Source organism: Phyllostomus hastatus, unplaced genomic scaffold, assembly GCF_019186645.2.
Source record: "Phyllostomus hastatus isolate PE091 unplaced genomic scaffold, TTU_PhHast_1.1 phas_contig_210, whole genome shotgun sequence".
Classification (NCBI taxonomy): domain Eukaryota; kingdom Metazoa; phylum Chordata; class Mammalia; order Chiroptera; family Phyllostomidae; genus Phyllostomus; species Phyllostomus hastatus.
Window position 1 is genome coordinate 880,952 of NW_025333737.1, and position 17,514 is coordinate 898,465.

At 60.1% G+C, this 17,514-nt stretch overlaps 2 protein-coding genes across 4 annotated transcripts in view; one reads left to right on the forward strand and one right to left on the reverse strand.

Moving 5' to 3' along the window:
• The window catches only part of SMG6 (SMG6 nonsense mediated mRNA decay factor), a 222,741-nt gene extending 211,310 nt beyond the window's left edge, over positions 1-11,431 (forward strand). The window contains exons 16-19 of one of the 2 annotated variants that reach the window (XM_045836380.1): positions 2,854-3,007; positions 5,990-6,201; positions 6,519-6,600; positions 9,631-11,428. In XM_045836380.1, coding sequence (XP_045692336.1) covers positions 2,854-3,007; positions 5,990-6,201; positions 6,519-6,600; positions 9,631-9,761 — 579 coding nt within the window. In that variant the 3' untranslated portion in view covers positions 9,762-11,428. Of the gene's footprint in view, positions 1-2,853; positions 3,008-5,989; positions 6,202-6,518; positions 6,601-9,630 lie in introns of both variants that reach the window. The other variant, XM_045836381.1, reaches the window with a different exon arrangement.
• Positions 11,432-11,498: 67 nt separating this feature from the next.
• On the reverse strand, positions 11,499-16,109 carry HIC1 (HIC ZBTB transcriptional repressor 1). Of its 2 annotated transcripts, none has more exons than XM_045836382.1 (2): positions 14,861-15,098; positions 11,499-14,532 (listed from the first exon to the last, which is right to left on the reverse strand). In XM_045836382.1, the coding sequence occupies exons 1-2, from the start codon at positions 14,895-14,897 to the stop codon at positions 12,368-12,370; spliced, it is 2,202 nt and encodes a 733-aa protein (XP_045692338.1). In that variant the 5' UTR covers positions 14,898-15,098; the 3' UTR covers positions 11,499-12,367. The 2 variants fall into 2 exon arrangements, with proteins under 2 accessions (XP_045692338.1, XP_045692339.1); XM_045836383.1 differs by lacking the exon at positions 14,861-15,098 and adding an exon at positions 15,976-16,109 and having other exon boundaries at positions 11,501-14,532.
• Positions 16,110-17,514: the final 1,405 nt, after the last annotated feature.

Sequence of the window (17,514 nt, forward strand, 5' to 3'; positions counted from 1 at the left end):
TCACCGTGCGACCCAGAGATCAGAATGGGACGTGACGGCCGGCACAGGCGCCGCGCACAGCTGCCAGGAATCTGACGGGTAAAATCTGGAAAAGTTGGGAGGGCAAATGCTAAACACACACACACACACACACACACACACACACAGCACGCCACTCAGAGAGGGCCGGAAACACAGACACCCACAGAAAAGGGCTTGCTGACTCCCGATCCTTTCTTGGTCTGCCATTCATTGGAGGGGACGGGGCCAGTCTCATGACCCAGGTGTGACCCTCTTCGGGGGTCCACTGGCACCCCGGGAAGAGAGGGAGCAGCTTCATTTTATCTCCTGAGCCTCCATGAGGGCATGCGGGGAACAGGAAGCAGTTGTGTGGTGACTCACTGGGCAGAGCCAGGTTAAGGGAAGTCGTCTGCGGGTGTCCCTGGGACCGGATGATGGCAGCGCAGCTCAGGCCACCCTCACACATCTCACCCCACCCCACCCCTGGGGAGCCAGCAAGGCTGCCACCTCCCTGAGAAGCTGTGGCCTCTGTTCACCTTTCTGGCCCTGAGCCAGAACTCAGAGAACTAGGAGCTCCCCTGGATCCTGCTCATAGATTTTTCTTCCGTCCTGCCATCAGAAGCACAGGTAGGCTCAGTTAGCCCCCAGCCTCCCTTGGTCATCGGGCTTAAAGGCCCTCCTGCTTCTTGCTGGCCCTAGAGGTATGATGGTTTGAGGTCTTGGGAGCTCGCTGTTCACACAGGGTCAAAAATAGCAGCCAGTTCCACTTCCTTAGAGTCAAACCAGGGCTGGAGTGTCATTTCTGGAGACAGAAAAACTGAGATGTGAAAGGAGTCAGTGGGGCAGCAGCACAGAGACACTGCTCGGGACCCTAAGGCCCTGTCACCACAGATGCCAGTGTCCCATCCCTTCCTCTCCAGTGTCGGTGCTTGTTCTGCTCCCTCTCGCCCAGAAAGAGGTTTCAGGGTCTGTGATACCAAGACAAACATTCCTGGCAGTGAGAAGGCTGGATAGGGGACACCAGGAGTTGGCAAAAGGAGGAACAGGGATCCTGAGGTTTCCTGGGTGTGAGGAGAAATAGTAGAGAGTTGTTAACCACACCTGAGTGTGGACTGGGTCCTGTTCTCCCAAAGTGCTCAAGACGCTACACAGTGTTGTATGTCAGTTATATCTCTGTGAGAAAGTTAGTTTTTAAAAAATGCCCAAGCTCAGTTCAGTGAACTATGTGTCACCCTCTAGTTGGCAGCACTGTGGGGAGGGACAGTGACCCAGGCCCCCTGGGAAGGTGGCTAAGCGTCAGTGGCACTTTACCCAAATGAGGTGAGAGCAATAGGAAAACCAGCAGACTGGGCCTCCCAGCTGTATTTTTCATGCCTGCCAGCGTGCTGTGGCTTGTGCCTTCCACCAGCTGTGGTGGCAGTGGCAGCAACGACTTACTCATAGGGAGAGGTCCCCGGCAGGTCACAGAGAAGCCACCCCCAGCCTTCAAAGGCATGCCCTTTCAGTTTTACTGTCACTGCCAGTGAAACCTGAGCACCTTCCTCACTGACTGTTAGTGGCCAGGGCCCAGCACCATGGGCCCCATCACGCTTGGCACGCACATCTGCTCCCGTGCCCTGTGCCTGTGTTTGTGCCCCTGTGAGCCTGGTGTGGCCCTGGAAGGCCAGGGGAGGGTGGGACAGAGGTGGGACTTGCTCACCTGGCCCTGGCCCGTGCGAGCACCCTCCAGCTTCGAGCATCAGGAGCATGCTTTCTGGGCAGTTTGCTTCTTGGCCATGGCCCCCAGAAGAGGAAGCCACACGACAGACCTTGCCCTGTAGTGTGACAGGAATACCCAGAGCCACTGCCACATATAAGGCTCTGTCAAACAGGAGAAAACTGGGTTTTCCCGGGTGTGCATGGAGCTTCCCTGAAAGACTAACAGGCACTGGGTCATGTGCTCCCCAAGGTGTGATGCACCGGCCACTGGTGGCCACGTGAGGTGGTTTTTTAGTGATGGTGCACATGAGACACTTGGACTTTTCATTGTGAAAATTCAGTTTGCACTAGTAAACATGACTTGGCTATCAGACCCTTGGTACCATGGATATTATTGCTTAAGAAGGAGCTAAGCAAAAAGATGAGTTGACTTAAAGTCAATTTAAAGAAAAACATCAAGTAAACAATAGCACGTATAGACTGTACAGAGTTCTGGCGGAAGAGTGCAAGTAGAACATGCAAGACTGACCTTCGGGAAACGCTGCTCGGGTGGGGGCCGGGCTGGGCACCTCCGACCAGCCCGAGTGTGCGGACATGCGAACCGAGGCCTGCTCTGTCCCACCAAATGGGCTCCTGCAGCCGTGGGCGGCTTCGGTATTGTTAGCTGTCAGCATCACTTTTTTTGGAGCCTTTGAGTTTAATTTCTTTTAACTACACAGTGGAATAAACTGAAATACAAATTCCATTTGGGGTCCGTATGTGCATATATAAAGTGCATGGACTGAGAGGCACCCCCCTGTACTGTACATGGAACCGCCTCCATTATCCAAGGAAACTAACTCTCCCTTTCAGGGTTTTAGCCCGAGTTCTTACATTCAGAGACCTGTTGTTCATACGGCAGGTCCTTTCTCAGTCCTAGGCAGGGTTTTAACCACACCCCATTCCCCGAGGCCATTTGGTGTCTGTTGATTTTATTGCAGTGCTTTGCCCAGCCCTTGGGCCTGTCCCTCAGGCCTGACGGGGGCTGGCTGTTCCTCTGGAGGGGAAAGAGGTTCAGGGGGCAGGATGCTGACACCGTGTGGAGTCAGGGCCCTGGCTCGCCCACCCGCTTGCCTGCTCACGCTTTGGCTCACTCACCACTCTATGTTCCTGCAGGCTGTCCTGGAGGACCAGAGTCAGATGAGGCAGATGGAGCTCGAGATCAGACCCTTGTTCCTCGTACCAGACACCAACGGCTTCATTGACCACCTGGCCAGTCTGGCACGGCTTCTGGAGAGCAGGAAGTACATCCTGGTGGTGCCCCTCATCGGTGAGTCAGGCCACAGCAGCCCTGCACGTGCACCGCCGCCCCCTCGACACATGTGTCCCCAGCCCAGGGGCCAGGCAAGCAGAGCCCTGGGTGGGGGTGGTGGGGGGCCGTGTAAGGCAGGATTTGCAGGGAAGTAGGGAATGTGTGGGGCAAAGAAAATTGTTTAATAATCAAAGCAGATGAAATTGTGGCTGATCCATGGCTTACACTGTGTGAGCAAATGGACTCCTGTGTCCCAGCAACCAGAGGCTGCATGAGCCCAGCCCTTGTTTTTATCCTTATAAAGCTTGCAGTAAAACAGCAAAGCTGGTTCCCGTTATTGGTAAACACTCAGCCCTGGCAGATAACGGCAGTGCTGCTGGGTGGTCTGGCAGGGAGGCTGGGAGGATTTTGAAGTGGTTAGATGCCTTTGGTCTGATTGTCTTGTAGCTTTTCATGATCATTGTGTTGGTTCAAGGTAGCATTCTTCCAGCCAATGTCACCCTAAGGCTGAGACAACAGAAAGCCTCCAGAGCAAGCCCTTGGCTCATGCCTGTGGACTCCTGCCACTTAGTCCCTTACCATTGTCTGGTCATTGGTGCTGGTGTGGGTCAGCATCTCAGGGCTCAGCTAGCTTGCTTCCATCCTCAGGCAGAGGAGCCCAGCTGGGTTCTCTCCAGGAGACTGCCTAGGCACCCTTGGTTCTTGGAGCTCTGTGGTAGGTCAGCCTCAGGAAGGGCCCTGGGCTCCTGTCTAATCTAGCTGATACAGCTAGTGTAGCTGAAGACTAGCCTGCGCAGAGGGAGGGTCTGGGAGAGGATTGGGCAGCCCAGGCTTTCTAATGTCCCTTTCTCAGCAGCCACTTGGGGCAAGTTCGGGAGCCCAGTCCTCTGGAAAAGCCCCCAGACTGGCAGTCTGCCTGCCGAGCCACCTCTGACATCCATGCCAAGATGTTCCATTGGGCCTTCCCTCCCAGTCCCAAGTGTCTTAGTGCCAGATGAGGGTGGAAACAAAGGGCAGGAAACATCCGCCCCTGCAGAGGCTATAGAACCCTGGGGGGTTGTGGGAAACACGTTAGCACCACCTGAGAATGTTGGCACTGAAGCAGCCCTCGTCCCGCCTCCACCCTCCCTGTCTTCCTTCCCCCTCCCCATGTGGCCTGGCCAGAACCTCTTAAACCCAGGCTCTCAGACTGAAGGGAGGGTTTTCTGTTCTTCAAAAGTAGAGCAGCTTTTCTCTCCACAGCAAAGCAGCAGGACCCTCGTGTTGTTCTAACTTCCCCTCTCCCCTCTCAGGGTCCTGGGGCAGCTTTGGGGATAGTGTGTCTCTGTGCTTTCCTACCAGATTTTCAGGGGGAAGAAAGTAAATTGGACAGCTTTTTGCTAGATGGTCAGGAAATGATATAACTGAGAGAGAGGTGACATCTCAGGAGCCCCCTAAAACTTAGAAGGAGCTTCAGACACCATCCCAGGCTAGCAGGGTTCTTGTTCACTAGCATGGATTGTGCACCTACTGTGTACATAGTTTCCCTGTTCCTGGGTGCTCCAGTAAATGGCAGAGCTGCAGCCACTGGTCTTGAGGGGCTTTTGGTTCAGTGGAGAAAGCTAGATTTGGTAGGGAAGGAGCAAACATATGAGAAAACCCAGAGGATGCATGCCAAATAAATAGATGGCCCCAGGGGTGTTGGGAAATGACAACTCTGTGAAAACAGTCCCAGCCAGCCTCTTTGAACCTTCCTCAGCTGGTCAGGGCCTTGGACTCTTAGGGTCTATAGAAGGAGCTCCTGTTTAATGAGACTCCCTCAGAGGACTCCTGCCCTCTGTCGAGAGCAGAAAGGGTTAAGCCACCAGCCTTCCCTGCTTATTTCTTGTGCTCTTTAACCTGCTCTGTGCTCCTTAGGCCTGACCCCAGCATCAAGAAGCCCCGCCTGGTGCAGAAGCACAAACAAGCTTTCCCTTTGAAGCCTGTTTAGCTTGGAAGCAGGAAAGCAGATTTTGGGATGGAATACCAGCTTTTTGTGTTTGATGTTCTGTTTGCTGTACCATATGCCCATCTCCCCAACTCAGCCACGCACTGTGTGGACCCTGTAGCCTCAGGTTGCTGAAAGCATGGGCATCGTGTGTGTGTGTGTGTGTGTGTGTGTGTGTGTGTGTGTGTGTTCCCACATGGTCCTTTTCCAGAGTGTCTCTGAATACCCAGACAGTGAGTGCCAGGCTCACCATGGAACAGCATGCTCATGCTGATTCCCCAAGCCATGAATCATTGCACCGAGGAGAGGGCCTCAGACCCCAAACTCTCCCGGAGCCCCCAAGGAGTGCATATTTCCCACTTGACCTCAGGCTTTTGGCTGGAATTTTGGAAAGAATCTTCACCAGAAAATGAAGCCGTGTCCCAGACACATAGGCAGGCAGGCAGACAGACAGACACACACGCACACACACATCAGTATCAGGGGAGGTAGATGTGCCAAGGGCATGGTTTGGGGGAATACCAGGGCTCTTGCAGGCGAGGCCGTGACTGCTGATTCCCACTTGGCGACCTCCTGCCCTCTGCCGGGGCGTAAAGCATAGAACTTGGCCCTCTCTTAAACTACTGTGGTTGGGGCCCACGCGGATAAGGGAGAGTGCCTCTTCCCCTTCAGCTGTCGCATACCCTCACCTCTCCTGAGGGGCCCTTTCAGTCGGAGCCTATAATAACTAAGGAATGCAATAGAGGGGCCAGGTTTCTTCTTCTGAATACTGCAGCTCCAGAAAAATCCCTGTAAGTTCCTCCCAGGAGAAGCGCAGGGCCTGGAGGAAGAGGCAGAAAGAGGAAAGAGCGCTGTGGAAAGTCTGGGACACTTCTTGCCCCCCAAGGTCCCCTGCTTTCACTGGCAGGCTCCTGCGGGGCAGGGTGGGTTCTGTGATCTGGGAAGGGGCTGGCTGGGAAAGCGAGGCCCAGGGTGAAGACACACACAGTATTTGATTGCTGACTCTGCTACCTCGTGGAACTGTCTCTCACCAGTGATCAACGAGCTGGACGGCCTGGCCAAGGGTCAGGAGACAGACCACCGGGCTGGGGGCTACGCTCGCGTGGTGCAGGAAAAGGCCCGGAAGTCCATCGAGTTCCTCGAGCGGCGATTCGAGAGTCGGGACTCTTGCCTACGGGCCCTGACCAGCCGTGGCAATGAACTCGAATCCATTGCCTTCCGCAGCGAGGACATCACTGGCCAGCTGGTAAGGTCCCCAGCAGATAGGGAGTGCTTATAGCCAGCCTTCAGAACAGGGTCCCCGGGAGGGAGGAGCTAAAGGAAGGTCCGTCAACCTGAGCAGCGGAGGGAGGCAGCTGCCATGGAGGCCCGGGAGTGGGAGCACCACATCCCATAGATCACCCTTGGCACAGCTGGACTCATCTGAGCAGGGCCAGGCGTGTACTAGAGGGACTCTGGGAGGTGACCCTCCCCAGCACCCCAGAGGCAGCGTTATATACCTGTGCCTCCCCCACATGGCACCCCTCCTGCCCGGGGGGCACGTCTCATGCTGTCTTCTTCCAGGGCAACAACGACGACCTGATCCTCTCCTGCTGCCTTCACTACTGCAAAGACAAGGCGAAGGACTTCATGCCCACCAGCAGAGGTACAGCTCTGTCCCCTGCCCTCCTGGTCCTGCCATCCTCAGCCTTAGGAAGTTTGAGGAACTGGGGTCAGTCCTGAGGCAAGCTCAGTTTCCTGCCCTCCTGGAAGTCAGACGCTCCTGTCTTAGCTCCCCCACCCCGGGGCAATGTCAGGTAGACCCCCGGCCAACTAGGGGCGGGCCTTGCCCAGGAAGCTGGGCTCCAGGCAGTGAGCTTTCCCACTCGGCGTGTATCCATTTCCTTTCTTGGGTCCTCAGTGAGTTCCCTGACAGCAAGAATGTCTTTGTGATTCAGTGTAGCTTATTCTGGCCATAGTCTCCTGCACCCAGCCCTCTGCAGCTCTGAGAGGACAGTCCCCAGTGGTCCCTGTACTTCCCCAGTGAGTAGTGGGTTTTTTCCTCCCTGTCCCTATGGTGGTCAGCTGCAGCACTTTGTGGGCTGGCTGAAGCTGGAGGCCGGTGAGAGCTTGAGCACCTCACTCAACCTGGAACTTGCCTGCACAGCCCTTGGAGTCAGGGAGGCCCAGGTGTCTTCTGCTCCTGACTCTCAGGAATCTGGCATTTCTTGTTTTGGAAGGAAGTCCTAGGACCTCCTAGCCCAGAGTCATCTGCTGAGCTGATAACTCTCTCCATTTGGTTACTGTGTACACACCTGTCATCTCTTCTAGTTGGCCTTTAGTCACCGTCACCCACCTCCTCTGCTCGCTTTCCTAGCCCTGGCTTCTCTGGGGACTGGTCTGGGGACTGACTGCTGTCCTGCTGCTCCTCCCACCCGCCTGCCCGCCTGCGTCAGTGCAGCCGCTCAGTCCTGCCTGAGTCTCTGTCCCAGGGGCTGGGAATGAGTCCACAGCTGCCCTTCTTCAGATGGGTCCTGCCATGTGGCTTGCACACACTATCCGTTAGAGCCAGAGCTGGAGCATTCGAATGATGAAAGGGAGTCCTGGCTGAGCCAAGCAGGGGCTGGGGCTCTGCCCCCAGGCAGCCCCCCGGGGCGCACCTCCCGATGGAGAGGAGGGCAGGAGTGCAGGCGGCCTTGTTGGGAAGTGCGGTTCAGATACTGCTGCGGCCCCACCCAGCCTCAGAGCTGTTTCGTTCTTAGCAGAGACACATTTTGGCTTCAGCCCTACTAGTCTCCCCACCCCCACCCCCCACTTCACCCCAAACAGCCTACAGGAACCCATTGCCATCCTGGGGACCGCCCCTATCAGAATTACATCAGCAACGGCTAGTGTAATCAAACCCCATTTGTCAGTGTGAATTCTTAGCAGATTAACTTGTCAGATTCACAGAGAAACTGTCACCAAATGTTTATGTGTAAACGATGTTGAATTTTAAAATCATGTGGATTATGGCGGATGGGGCCTGACAAGATGACAGTCTCTGGTTTCTAACAAAGTGAAGTTACCAGTGTCAAAACAGAGGATGTTTATTGTTAAAAATGTCTCAAAGTATCCACAGAAACCCCTGCAGACCCCTGCCAGCAGTGCTGGGCCTTGCTTGGCTGACCTAAAGCCTGGGACTCTCCTGGTCTGAGTCCCAGGGCAGGAATGGCGGAGCTACAGACAGACTCGGGCAGCCGGCCGGGAGCCCCACACAGCACCGCGCACCACCACCCCGCCCCGCCTGCACGCACACCCCCAGAGGGGTCAGGCACAGGCATTTGAGCGGCTCAGAGCATCCCCTTTACCCGTGGCCATCTTCCTCTCCCACTCTGCCCACCACAGCCCCTCACCTCCCCTCACACCCTCCTTCCACCTCCCCCTTCTCTCATCACCATCAACCCCAAGAGCCTCTCCCTCCCTCCCCCCACAAACTCCTCCCAAGGCTGACAGCCAGTTCTCTCCCTGCTGGAGCTGGCCGGCCTGACACTGCTCAGGTCCCACATGAACATTCGCAGCCCCCAGCCCAGCCAGCACCCCACAGTCCGTCAGCCCTGCCAGACGCTTCCTGTGCCCCACTGCCTGCTGGAGCGGGAGGAAACACCCAGCCCTCGGCTGAGGTGGGCTTGCCACCTGAGGGGCCTTGGCAGGGGTGGGGGCGTGGGGAGCGGTCACTTGTGCGAGTACTTGGCCCTAGCTGAAACTCTCCCAAGTACATTGAAAAGTTCGGGAATTGGGGGAATAGAGAGGGTGGAAAGCATCCTGCTAAAAGTCCCCTAAGAAAAATGAAGGCTCTCTCTCTGTGCCAGTATAGAAAGGTCTTTAAAATATACAAAATTTGAACAAAGTAAGTAAGGCTAGTATGACTGTAATGTTGCAGGGGTACAAGCTCATATACCAAGTATGTACACTGCCGATGTGCACAGAGCAGTCTGGGAGGTTCACGGAGCTGCCCAGGGGGACAAGGTCAGGGGCACAGGACGGGAGAGAACTGGAGCATGCGCCTAACTTTCCTTTCCCTTTTTTCCTCTTCCATGCTGTGGAGAGAGTTCCCCTGTGGATTACTTTTATTTAACAGAGGATATCATTTGGCTGCAGCCTCAGGCCCACCTTGAGACAGCTTTGCCAAGGACCCTTTGCCCGGTCCCCTCAGGGCTCCTTTGGGCTAACCCCTCTCCTCACTTCTGCTGTTCCATCTTTTGTTTTCTACTCTGCTGCTTCAGAGCACTGATCAGCCTGCTGGCCTGGAGGGAGAGGATGTACAGTAAGAGGAATATTCTGAGCCCAGGACCAGCCATGCAGTTAGGAGGAGTGGGAGGAAAGGGGTTTCTTCCACTTCCTCAGTTCAGACTCCTGCGAAAGAAGTGTGTGGAGGCTGGTGGTTTGGGCAGCTCTCGAGACACAAGGCAACACGGTCCTGTGCTGGAGGCAGGGGTCGGCTCGGCCCAGCATGGCCTGCCTCCCTAAGCCGGCGGTGGGGTGGGGGGGCATCCTCAGCCCATGATCTGCGTGAAGGAAAGTATTTGAGGAAGGGCCAGGAAGTGCCTGGCCTTGACCTCCCAGGACCACATTCCCCTCCAGAGAGAGGTGAGGGGGATGCCAGTGCCCTGCCTCCCGCCCTCAGTGAGGGTCTTCTACTCTTTTATGCCAACAGAAGAGCCGATCCGGCTGCTGCGGGAGGTGGTGCTGCTGACCGATGACCGGAACCTGCGGGTGAAGGCACTGACGAGGAACGTGCCTGTGCGGGATATCCCGGCCTTCCTCGCATGGGCCCAGGTGGGCTGAGGGGACCGCACCGGGGCCACCCCCCGTGGAACCGTTCCTGAGAGGCCACCAGGTGCCCAGTGTAGCACGGAAGATGCCCACATGCCTGAGCCACCAATCCACCCAGACAATAAACCATCCTCTTCCAACCCACACCGTGGCCGTGCTGTGGGGGAGCTGCTCCTCACAGAGCCCCTCCCAAGGGTTGGGCAGAAGCTGCTGGGCCCTCCTGGGCTGAGGTTTAGCAGGGAGGTGGCTGGCTGCGGTGACAGCAGGTGGGCCGGCCAGACAGGCTGCCCGGGCTCTCAGCCTTTCTCCCTCCCGCTGCCTCCTTCACGGGCTGGGGGAAGGCTGTCTCAGCCTAGGGACTCGGCCACTTTCTCAAATGGAAATGGGGCCAGGGAGTTAGATTTTCCATCAGATGCAGGCGAAATCACGGGTCCCTTTAATCTTCAGAACCCCGGTCCTGAATGTGTCTAAGAGGCTTGGTCACGCCACACAGGGAGTGCCCAGGGTGTGTCTTTTCTCCTTGAGGCCTGAGTTCCCACGTGGACCCAAGTCAGGCTCTGGACAGCGTGCTCCAAACAGCAGCCCTAGACCCCTGCCCCCACTGCTGCCCACCCCCACCCCAGACACACACCCCCTGTCCTGCTGTTCTTCCCGCCCTTGTCTGCGTGGGTCCGTTGCACTTTGCGGCTTGTTTTCCCCGCGGATGGTCATGGGTCTAGAGGGAAGGGACATCTGGTCTCAGGCCCACACTTCCTGGGTGGCCTTTGCCCGCTTCCTCTCCCCTCTTTGGCCTTCCTTTTGCTCTAGTTCCCACTGAACAAAATTTCCTCAGACTTTTCTCAGTTCTCCCCTCCCCTCTCCTTGTCCTCCACCTCTACCCCCTGAGTCACCCCACCCTCTTTTCTAATCGATCCCTCTCACCTCCCAGGTTCCCCAATTTCCTCACCTGAGTTCCTTGCCCTAGGGGTTCTCACTTTGAATCTCCCTCCTCCTCCAGTACCTGTGGCAGGAACCTAATTAAGCTTTCCCGCCCCTGACCTTTCCCAGGCCCATGCTCTGAGAAGCTTCCAGACTAGTACCTGGAAGAGAGCATCGTCTGGCCGGGACTTCACACCCAGCTTCTAGCTTTACCCTAGAAGAACTTGACACAGGGGCCTTTGAGTTTTTTGTTGCCTTTTGGCACCTGTGTCCAAAGCCTCACTCAGGAGGCTCCCTACTGGGATGTGTTCTCACAGCCCAGGAACAGAGATGAGGGAAAGACAGGGTTTGGAGGAGGAGCCAGGAGTAAGTTTTGATGGGACCAGATAGGGCATACCCCAGAACCCCTGTCTGACTGTGTAGCCTGGCAGTGGACGGGAGCAAGGCTGTGCCCTCCCGAGGCCCAAGATTATGCCAGAAAGGAGGACTGTGCAGGAGAGTCACGTCCAGTGGTTTGGAGGTATTGGTCCCCCAGAGCCTCAGAAGACTGGGCTCTTTGGGGTACAGTGTCCCCAGTCGCCCTTTGAGATCCTCTCCCCTGGATGAAGGCTAATGACTGGTGGGCAGGGGACTCGGCTCTCCTTTCTGTCCTATTTGCACCACTGGTTTTGTTTCCTCAATAAAATTTTAGTTATGAAACATACCTGACCTCTTGTTGATCTGTCTCTGGGCCTGGGGAGGGAAGACCGGCCAAGCTTCTGCACCCGTGTGAGGTTCGGGAATGTCCCTCCACCCACCCTGGTGCTGGCAGCCAGGTCCTAGTGCAGGCTGCGAGAGAGCTGAGGGTCCAGGGTCCTTGGTTACTGCTTTATTGCTGTTCGGTTCGAGTATAGAAAATGGAAGCGGCTCTGGAAGAGCCTGTGTACAAGGTAGAAAATATACAAAAGAGGAGGGAGCTAAAGAGACCACATTCCAGCCCAGCCCAACCTGGGCTTGGGGTATGGGACTGCCCGGGGCGCATGCAATAAATATGGTCCGGGGGCCCCAGGGAAGGGAGGAGGGGACACCGCAGGAGTGGGAGACCCGGTAGGCAGGACTGTCTCGGCCCTCTGACTCAGAGGGAGGGAAGGGTTGGCCCTGGGGCTAGTGCTACTTGTGCAAAATGAGGAACTTCACATTATCAGTCCCGGGGCGGGCGGGAGCGGGGGGCAGGGGGCCCTCCGGCCGGCTCAGTCCCCTCCCAGCTTCCCAACTCTGCCCGACGCTCCGACCCCAGCGGGGAGATTCACAGTGAGAATGGGTGTGGTCGCAAGGGCCGGAGGTAGGGCTGGGAGCGTCCCAACAGTGACACCCCTACCCCTAAGAGCAGCACGGAGCCTGGGGAGGGGGCCAACGAACCACAGGAAGAGGCGGAGAAGGGCCGGGGGTCTCCTTTGGTCAAAGCTGATATCAAAAATATAAATCTTTCCCCCAACCCACCCCGTCCCGGGGTTTTCCCCTAACCCCCATCCCCCGGGCTAAGGCACAAAGCAGTGAGGCCAGGTGAGGCCGCAGAGAGGTGGGGCCGCCGCCACTGCGGTGCTGCGGCCGCTGCTACTATATAGTCCCGGCTCGGTTTGCATGCTCCCTGCCGCCGCTGCTCCCTGGAGGCACGGGTCGGGGGTACACGGCGGCGACGATGAGGGCTGGCAAGGGGCGCTCTAGGTGGGGGAGAAACGGTCGATGGTCCGGCCGTCAGGCCCGGCAGCCAGGTGCGCACCCTGGCTCAGCACCTCGGCCGCCTTGTCCGGACTGAGGCCCAGCTCCGCGGTGAACTTAGCCAGTGGGTAGAGGCTCTCGAGCGCCACCTTGGGGTCGTGCAGGAAGTGCGTGGTCTGCGCCAGCAGCTCTGCCGCGGCCGCCTTGTCCTGCTGCTTCAGGCTCAGCTGTTCAGCCGTCAGGCGGGCCACAGCAAAGACGCCCTCGGGGAAGTCGAGCTTGCCCTTGCCATCGGGGCCGGGGACGCCGGGCAGCGCCCCCAGCCCCGCCAGCGCCCCGGCCGCGCCGGCCGCGCCCCCCACGGCGTGCATCTTCATGTGGCTGATGAGGTTGCGTTGCTGTGCGAACTTGCCGCCACACACCTGGCACTCGTAGGGCTTCTCGCCCGAGTGGATGCGCATGTGCTCAGTGAGGCGGTACTGGCGCGTGAAGCGCATGCCGCACGCGTCGCACGCGAAGGGCTTGAGGCCTAGATGGCTGCGCATGTGGCGCGTCATCGTCCCGCGCTGCGTGAACTTCTTCCCACAGATGGTGCATGGATAGGGCCGAGTAAGCCAGTGCGTCTTCTCGTGTTGCCGCAGTGTGGCCGGGTCCTTGTAGCTCTTGTCGCACGACGCGCAGCGGTAGGGCCGCAGCAGTTCGCCCAATCCGCCTGGAGCCCCAGCGACCTTGTCCCCACCGCCTCCAAAAGGGGGCCCAAGGCCTGCGGCTCCCGCCGCTACCTCGGCCGCCTCAGCCCTGCTGTAGAGCGCCTCCTCCTCCTCCACGTGCGCCTCCACATGCGCATTCAGCTGCTCCGAGCTGGGGAAGCCCTTGCCACACGGGATGCACACGTACAGGTTGTCACCGAAACTCTCAGGCTCACCATAAGCCAGGTGTGGACATGGGTAACCCTCGAGGTGGCCGCCGGGAGGGCTGGGATCCTCGCTGCTACCAGTCTCCTCGCTGCTGCTTTTGTAGTCGTCAACGTCGCCGCCCGCACCAGGCCCGTCCAGGCTGCCTGGGTAGCGCGGCGGTGGTGCCAGGCCGAGTGGGGGTCCCCCGGGCGATGTGGCTGGGTCCCCGCCGCGCTCCTCGCAGCGCTCGCTGGGGGAGCCCCGCTCCCGACCTAGCTCGTCGCCGTAGCTGCCCAGGCCTGGCTCGTGCTTCATCCAGCGGTAGAGGAGGCTGGGTCCGTCGGGGCGGCCGGGGGGCTCGGGTCCCGGACTGCCGCCACCACCACGGAACGGATCCGGAGGCTGTACGGCCTCCTCCAGCTTTTGGAAGGGCAGTGATGACAGCGGCGGCAGGACGAGTGGTGGCTCCTTGTAGGGTGCGGGGCCAGCGCTGGGAGGGCTGTCCGGGCGAGGAGGCAGCTCTCGCTCGCCCGGCGGCCGCTCCGGAGGCGCGGAGCCTGGCGGGCTTTTCTTGGACAGGTCCAGGCCGCAGAGAGGAGAGCAGCGGCGCTCCGAGGCGCAGAGAGCGGCTGCCGGGCCAGGACCCGAGGCGTACAGCTCGGCGCAGTGCGTGTTCACTGCGGCCTCGGGGCCCGATGGCGGCTCGGCGCTGGGCTGTGGCGGAGGCCCGGCTGGGGACGAGTAGCACGTCTGGATGACGGGCGTGGCAGCCCGCAGGCCCCGACCCGGCCGCCCGTAGGGTGCATAGCCGCCGCCGCCACCGCCGCCGCCCCGCAGGTGGCAGTACTTGCCGTGGCGCTTAAGGCGCTTCTTGCACAGCGCCACGAGGTCGGGGATCTGCAGGTAACTGGCGGCGGCCAGCACGGCACCCAGGCTCGGCTCTGTCCCCGGAGCCACAGCCGCCGCCGCCGCGGCCTCTGCGCCATCAGCCAGGCGGCCAGTGTAGATGAAGTCCAGCACCAGGCGGAACACGGCCGGGCTCACCATGTCATGGTCCAGGTTGAGCAGGTTGTCATGCACCACCAGGGACTTGAGGTAGGCGCTGCTGGCCGCCAGCACGTTCTTGTGCGCGCGGAAGAGGGCGTTCTGAACCACGATGATCACGTCGCACAAGAAGCCCTTGGTGCGCTGGTTGTTGAGCTGCAGCAGCAGCTGCCTTGAGTGGCCGGGCGCCTCCATCGTGTCCAGCATCGTCTGCCCAGCACAATCTCCTGCGGGGACACACACCAGTCGGGTCAGGGCCGCATGAGCCCTCGCTGCCGGTTCCCAGCCCGGCGCCTCTCCCCTCCACTTCCCCTTCCCCTCAGCGAGGCAAGAGCATCGAGCACCACCAGCCTGGGCCCTTCAGGATGAGTGGCCTCCGAGTGTGGAAGCCTAGGTGGGCGGCCCGGACCAGAAGGAGCAGGACAGTGGCTGCTGAAGAGGAGGCCAGGCTGGCCTGCACCCCCTTGCCCAGAGGCACCGGGCACACAGGCTGGGTTCTGGGGGCTTTGAAGGAGAAAACTGTTCTGACGAAGTGACCCTTTCGGAGACAGTTACCCGATTTGAGGAAAATGTCCGCTTCAGGAAAAGTCATTCAGGGCCGAGAAGTTTGCCCAAGAAGGATCTAAGGGAGCCGAGTGGAAGGCGCCTCCCGCCTCGGGAGAAGTTGCCCCAGTTGGGGGAAGTGATCCGGAGGAGGGGAGCGCCGTGGTCGCCGTGGCGCCGCCCCGGCCGGGGGCTGTCAGGCCCTAGTTGGGGCCGGACGGTGGCTGCGGCACGGGGAGCGGAGGCAGCCGCTGCGGTGGCGGGCAGAGCACGAAGGCCGGGCCCCGGCGTGGGGAGGGCGTTATATCGGGGCAGGAGGCTGAGGCAGGAAGCAGGTGGGGGGGAGGGGGGGAGCCACGCAGCTCCCAGGGGAGGGAGGGGGCAGCGCCCCGGGCGGGCACGGCGCGCAGCCGGCTGCGGCCCTGACCCCGGCCTGCGCCCCACCCGAGTCCCGGCCTGGCGTCGGCCTTAGGTCTGCATTCACAACCCGGCGCCTCCCTCCCCAGCTCCCCTCGGCCCCTTCTCCAGCGGAGCTCGGCCGCCCCAAACTTAGGAAAAAGTTTCCCAACTTCACACAGGCCAGGAGGGGCGCGTCAGCCCCAGTCCCTGGGCTCCCAGCTTTTCCTCTCGCCCCCCATTTCAACAAGCCGGGCAGCGGCGGGGCCTGAGCTGAGCCCTGAGCTGCCCTGCCCGCCCGCTCGCCGCCCGGCGCTGTTCCCCGCCTGGTCCGCAGGGCCTCGCGGCCCGTTACCTGCGGCCGCAGCGGGCCGGGCTTCCCTCCCTGCGGCGGTGGCAGCTCCTAGTCGGCGCCCCACCCGCCCCGCTGCCAGGCGCCGAGCTGTGCCAGGGCAGCGCCCCTGCCAGCCCCGCCCGCCAGCTCTCCCCTTCCCTTCCCCTCGCCTCTCCAGCCCATGTGCGGGAAGAGCTGGCCCGGGCCGCTGACCCCGCCGTGAACCCGGAGCAGAGCGGCGACCCGGTGGTCTCCAGTCCTCCAGGGGCAACACCCGGAGCTCCGAACGCCAGCCGCGTTGGGACGCTCGCACCGGAGGATGCACCCGAGGCGGCCAGAGCGCGAGGACCAGGCTGCCCCAGACCCCTGTCTCCCGGTCCCCAGCCCGACGACCCACCTGGGGGGCATGTCGGAAGCCCCGGGCCCGGCTACCGGCGGATCCAGGGGGGACGTGGCTGCGCTGCGCTGCCCTCCACCCGCCGGGCCCCCGGTCGGTCTGTCCTGCTGGTCCGTCCTCCCCGCGTCCTGGTCGCGTCTCAGCCCCGCCGCGCTTTCCGCACACTCTTATCTGGAGCGGCCCGGGCCGGCCGGCTCTGGCTGCAGCTATGGCGCCACCTCGCGGCCATGAGGGGCATTGCGCAGCACAGCCACTACCTCCCGCGCACCTGGGCTGGAGGCACGCAGATGCGCAGCAGGATCGGGGAGGGGGGCCTATTCGCGTGTTCACCCTCCCAGATATGCCCACCTGGAGACCCAAGCCCCGAATCTTTGAGCCCCACACATCCCGGGGTTTTGAACTAAACGCTTCCGTGTACATATTTCCAGATTCATTGCCCCGATTCGGAAAAGTCCTGCCCTCGAGGAAGAGACTCTGGTGACAGTAGATGGTGGGAAAGAGGTTACGAAAATCCTAAGGGAAAAGAAAATAGACAAGATCTCCTTAGACATTCCTGGATGGGGCTATTTCTACCCACCCCCAAGCACACCCACCCTCAAACACCTGGGTTAGGTATGCAGAGAATAAGCCCGTTTGTACCCAGATCCTCTCAGGTATTGACACCCGTGAGCGCGAATGTTTGCACAGACCCTGAGAGGTTTACACAGCTGACCTCTCCCGGGAGTTCGAGTCCTGACTCTCTGGGATACTCCCGGGGACTGCCACGTAGAGCCCTCCGTGAACCTGGGGGAAAGGGTTCCCAAACAGCTCGCCCTGAATTTGGTCTCTGGAGGGACCCTAGGATATACGACTGGGAATGTCTGAACAACACCTCTTGGAGGTCTGGCGAAGCGACTCCAGCCCGAAGATTGCCCAAGTGAGCCATTTTGAGGGACCCGATTAGACGACGTCGCCTTCAACCCAGCGACCCAAAAGGAACGGGACAGGAGGGCCAGCAGCCTTGCGGAAACAAGGTCCCGCACCCCACGTGAAGGCCAGGTTCTGGCAAGTGACCCCCCCTTCTGGGAGGGAGCGGACCGGCACTGGCGCGCGGGCACTCGCGCGGCTACTCCGGAAGTGTTCCCGCGCGGCGCAGCAGCCGCACCGGGCTGGTTGCAGCACCAGGTCTCGCCGCGGCCCACGCTCCGCCTCCTCCCCCACCTCCTGACCCCCGCCCACACGCGAAGGGTGGGAGTGGGTCTCCGAGACCATCTGCAGCTTATGATTGGCTGCGCCTCCCTCAGCTGTGGCGGGAGAGGCTGGGGCGCAGAGTTACCATAGTAACCGGTGAGGTTCGCCCAGATCTCCTCTCTCCGAAGGCCTTGGAGAGCTTAGCAACCACTCAGGGCTGCTGGGCGGGTGGGGACCGCGCTTGCCGCGCCGGGTGCGGTCGTCAGCCCCCCAAGTCCCTCCCAGAGGTAGTGGCTGAGTCACTTGTTGAGGGGACGCCAGCGAGGCCACTCGCGGTCCCAGACAGACACCAAGGGTACGGTAGCCCCC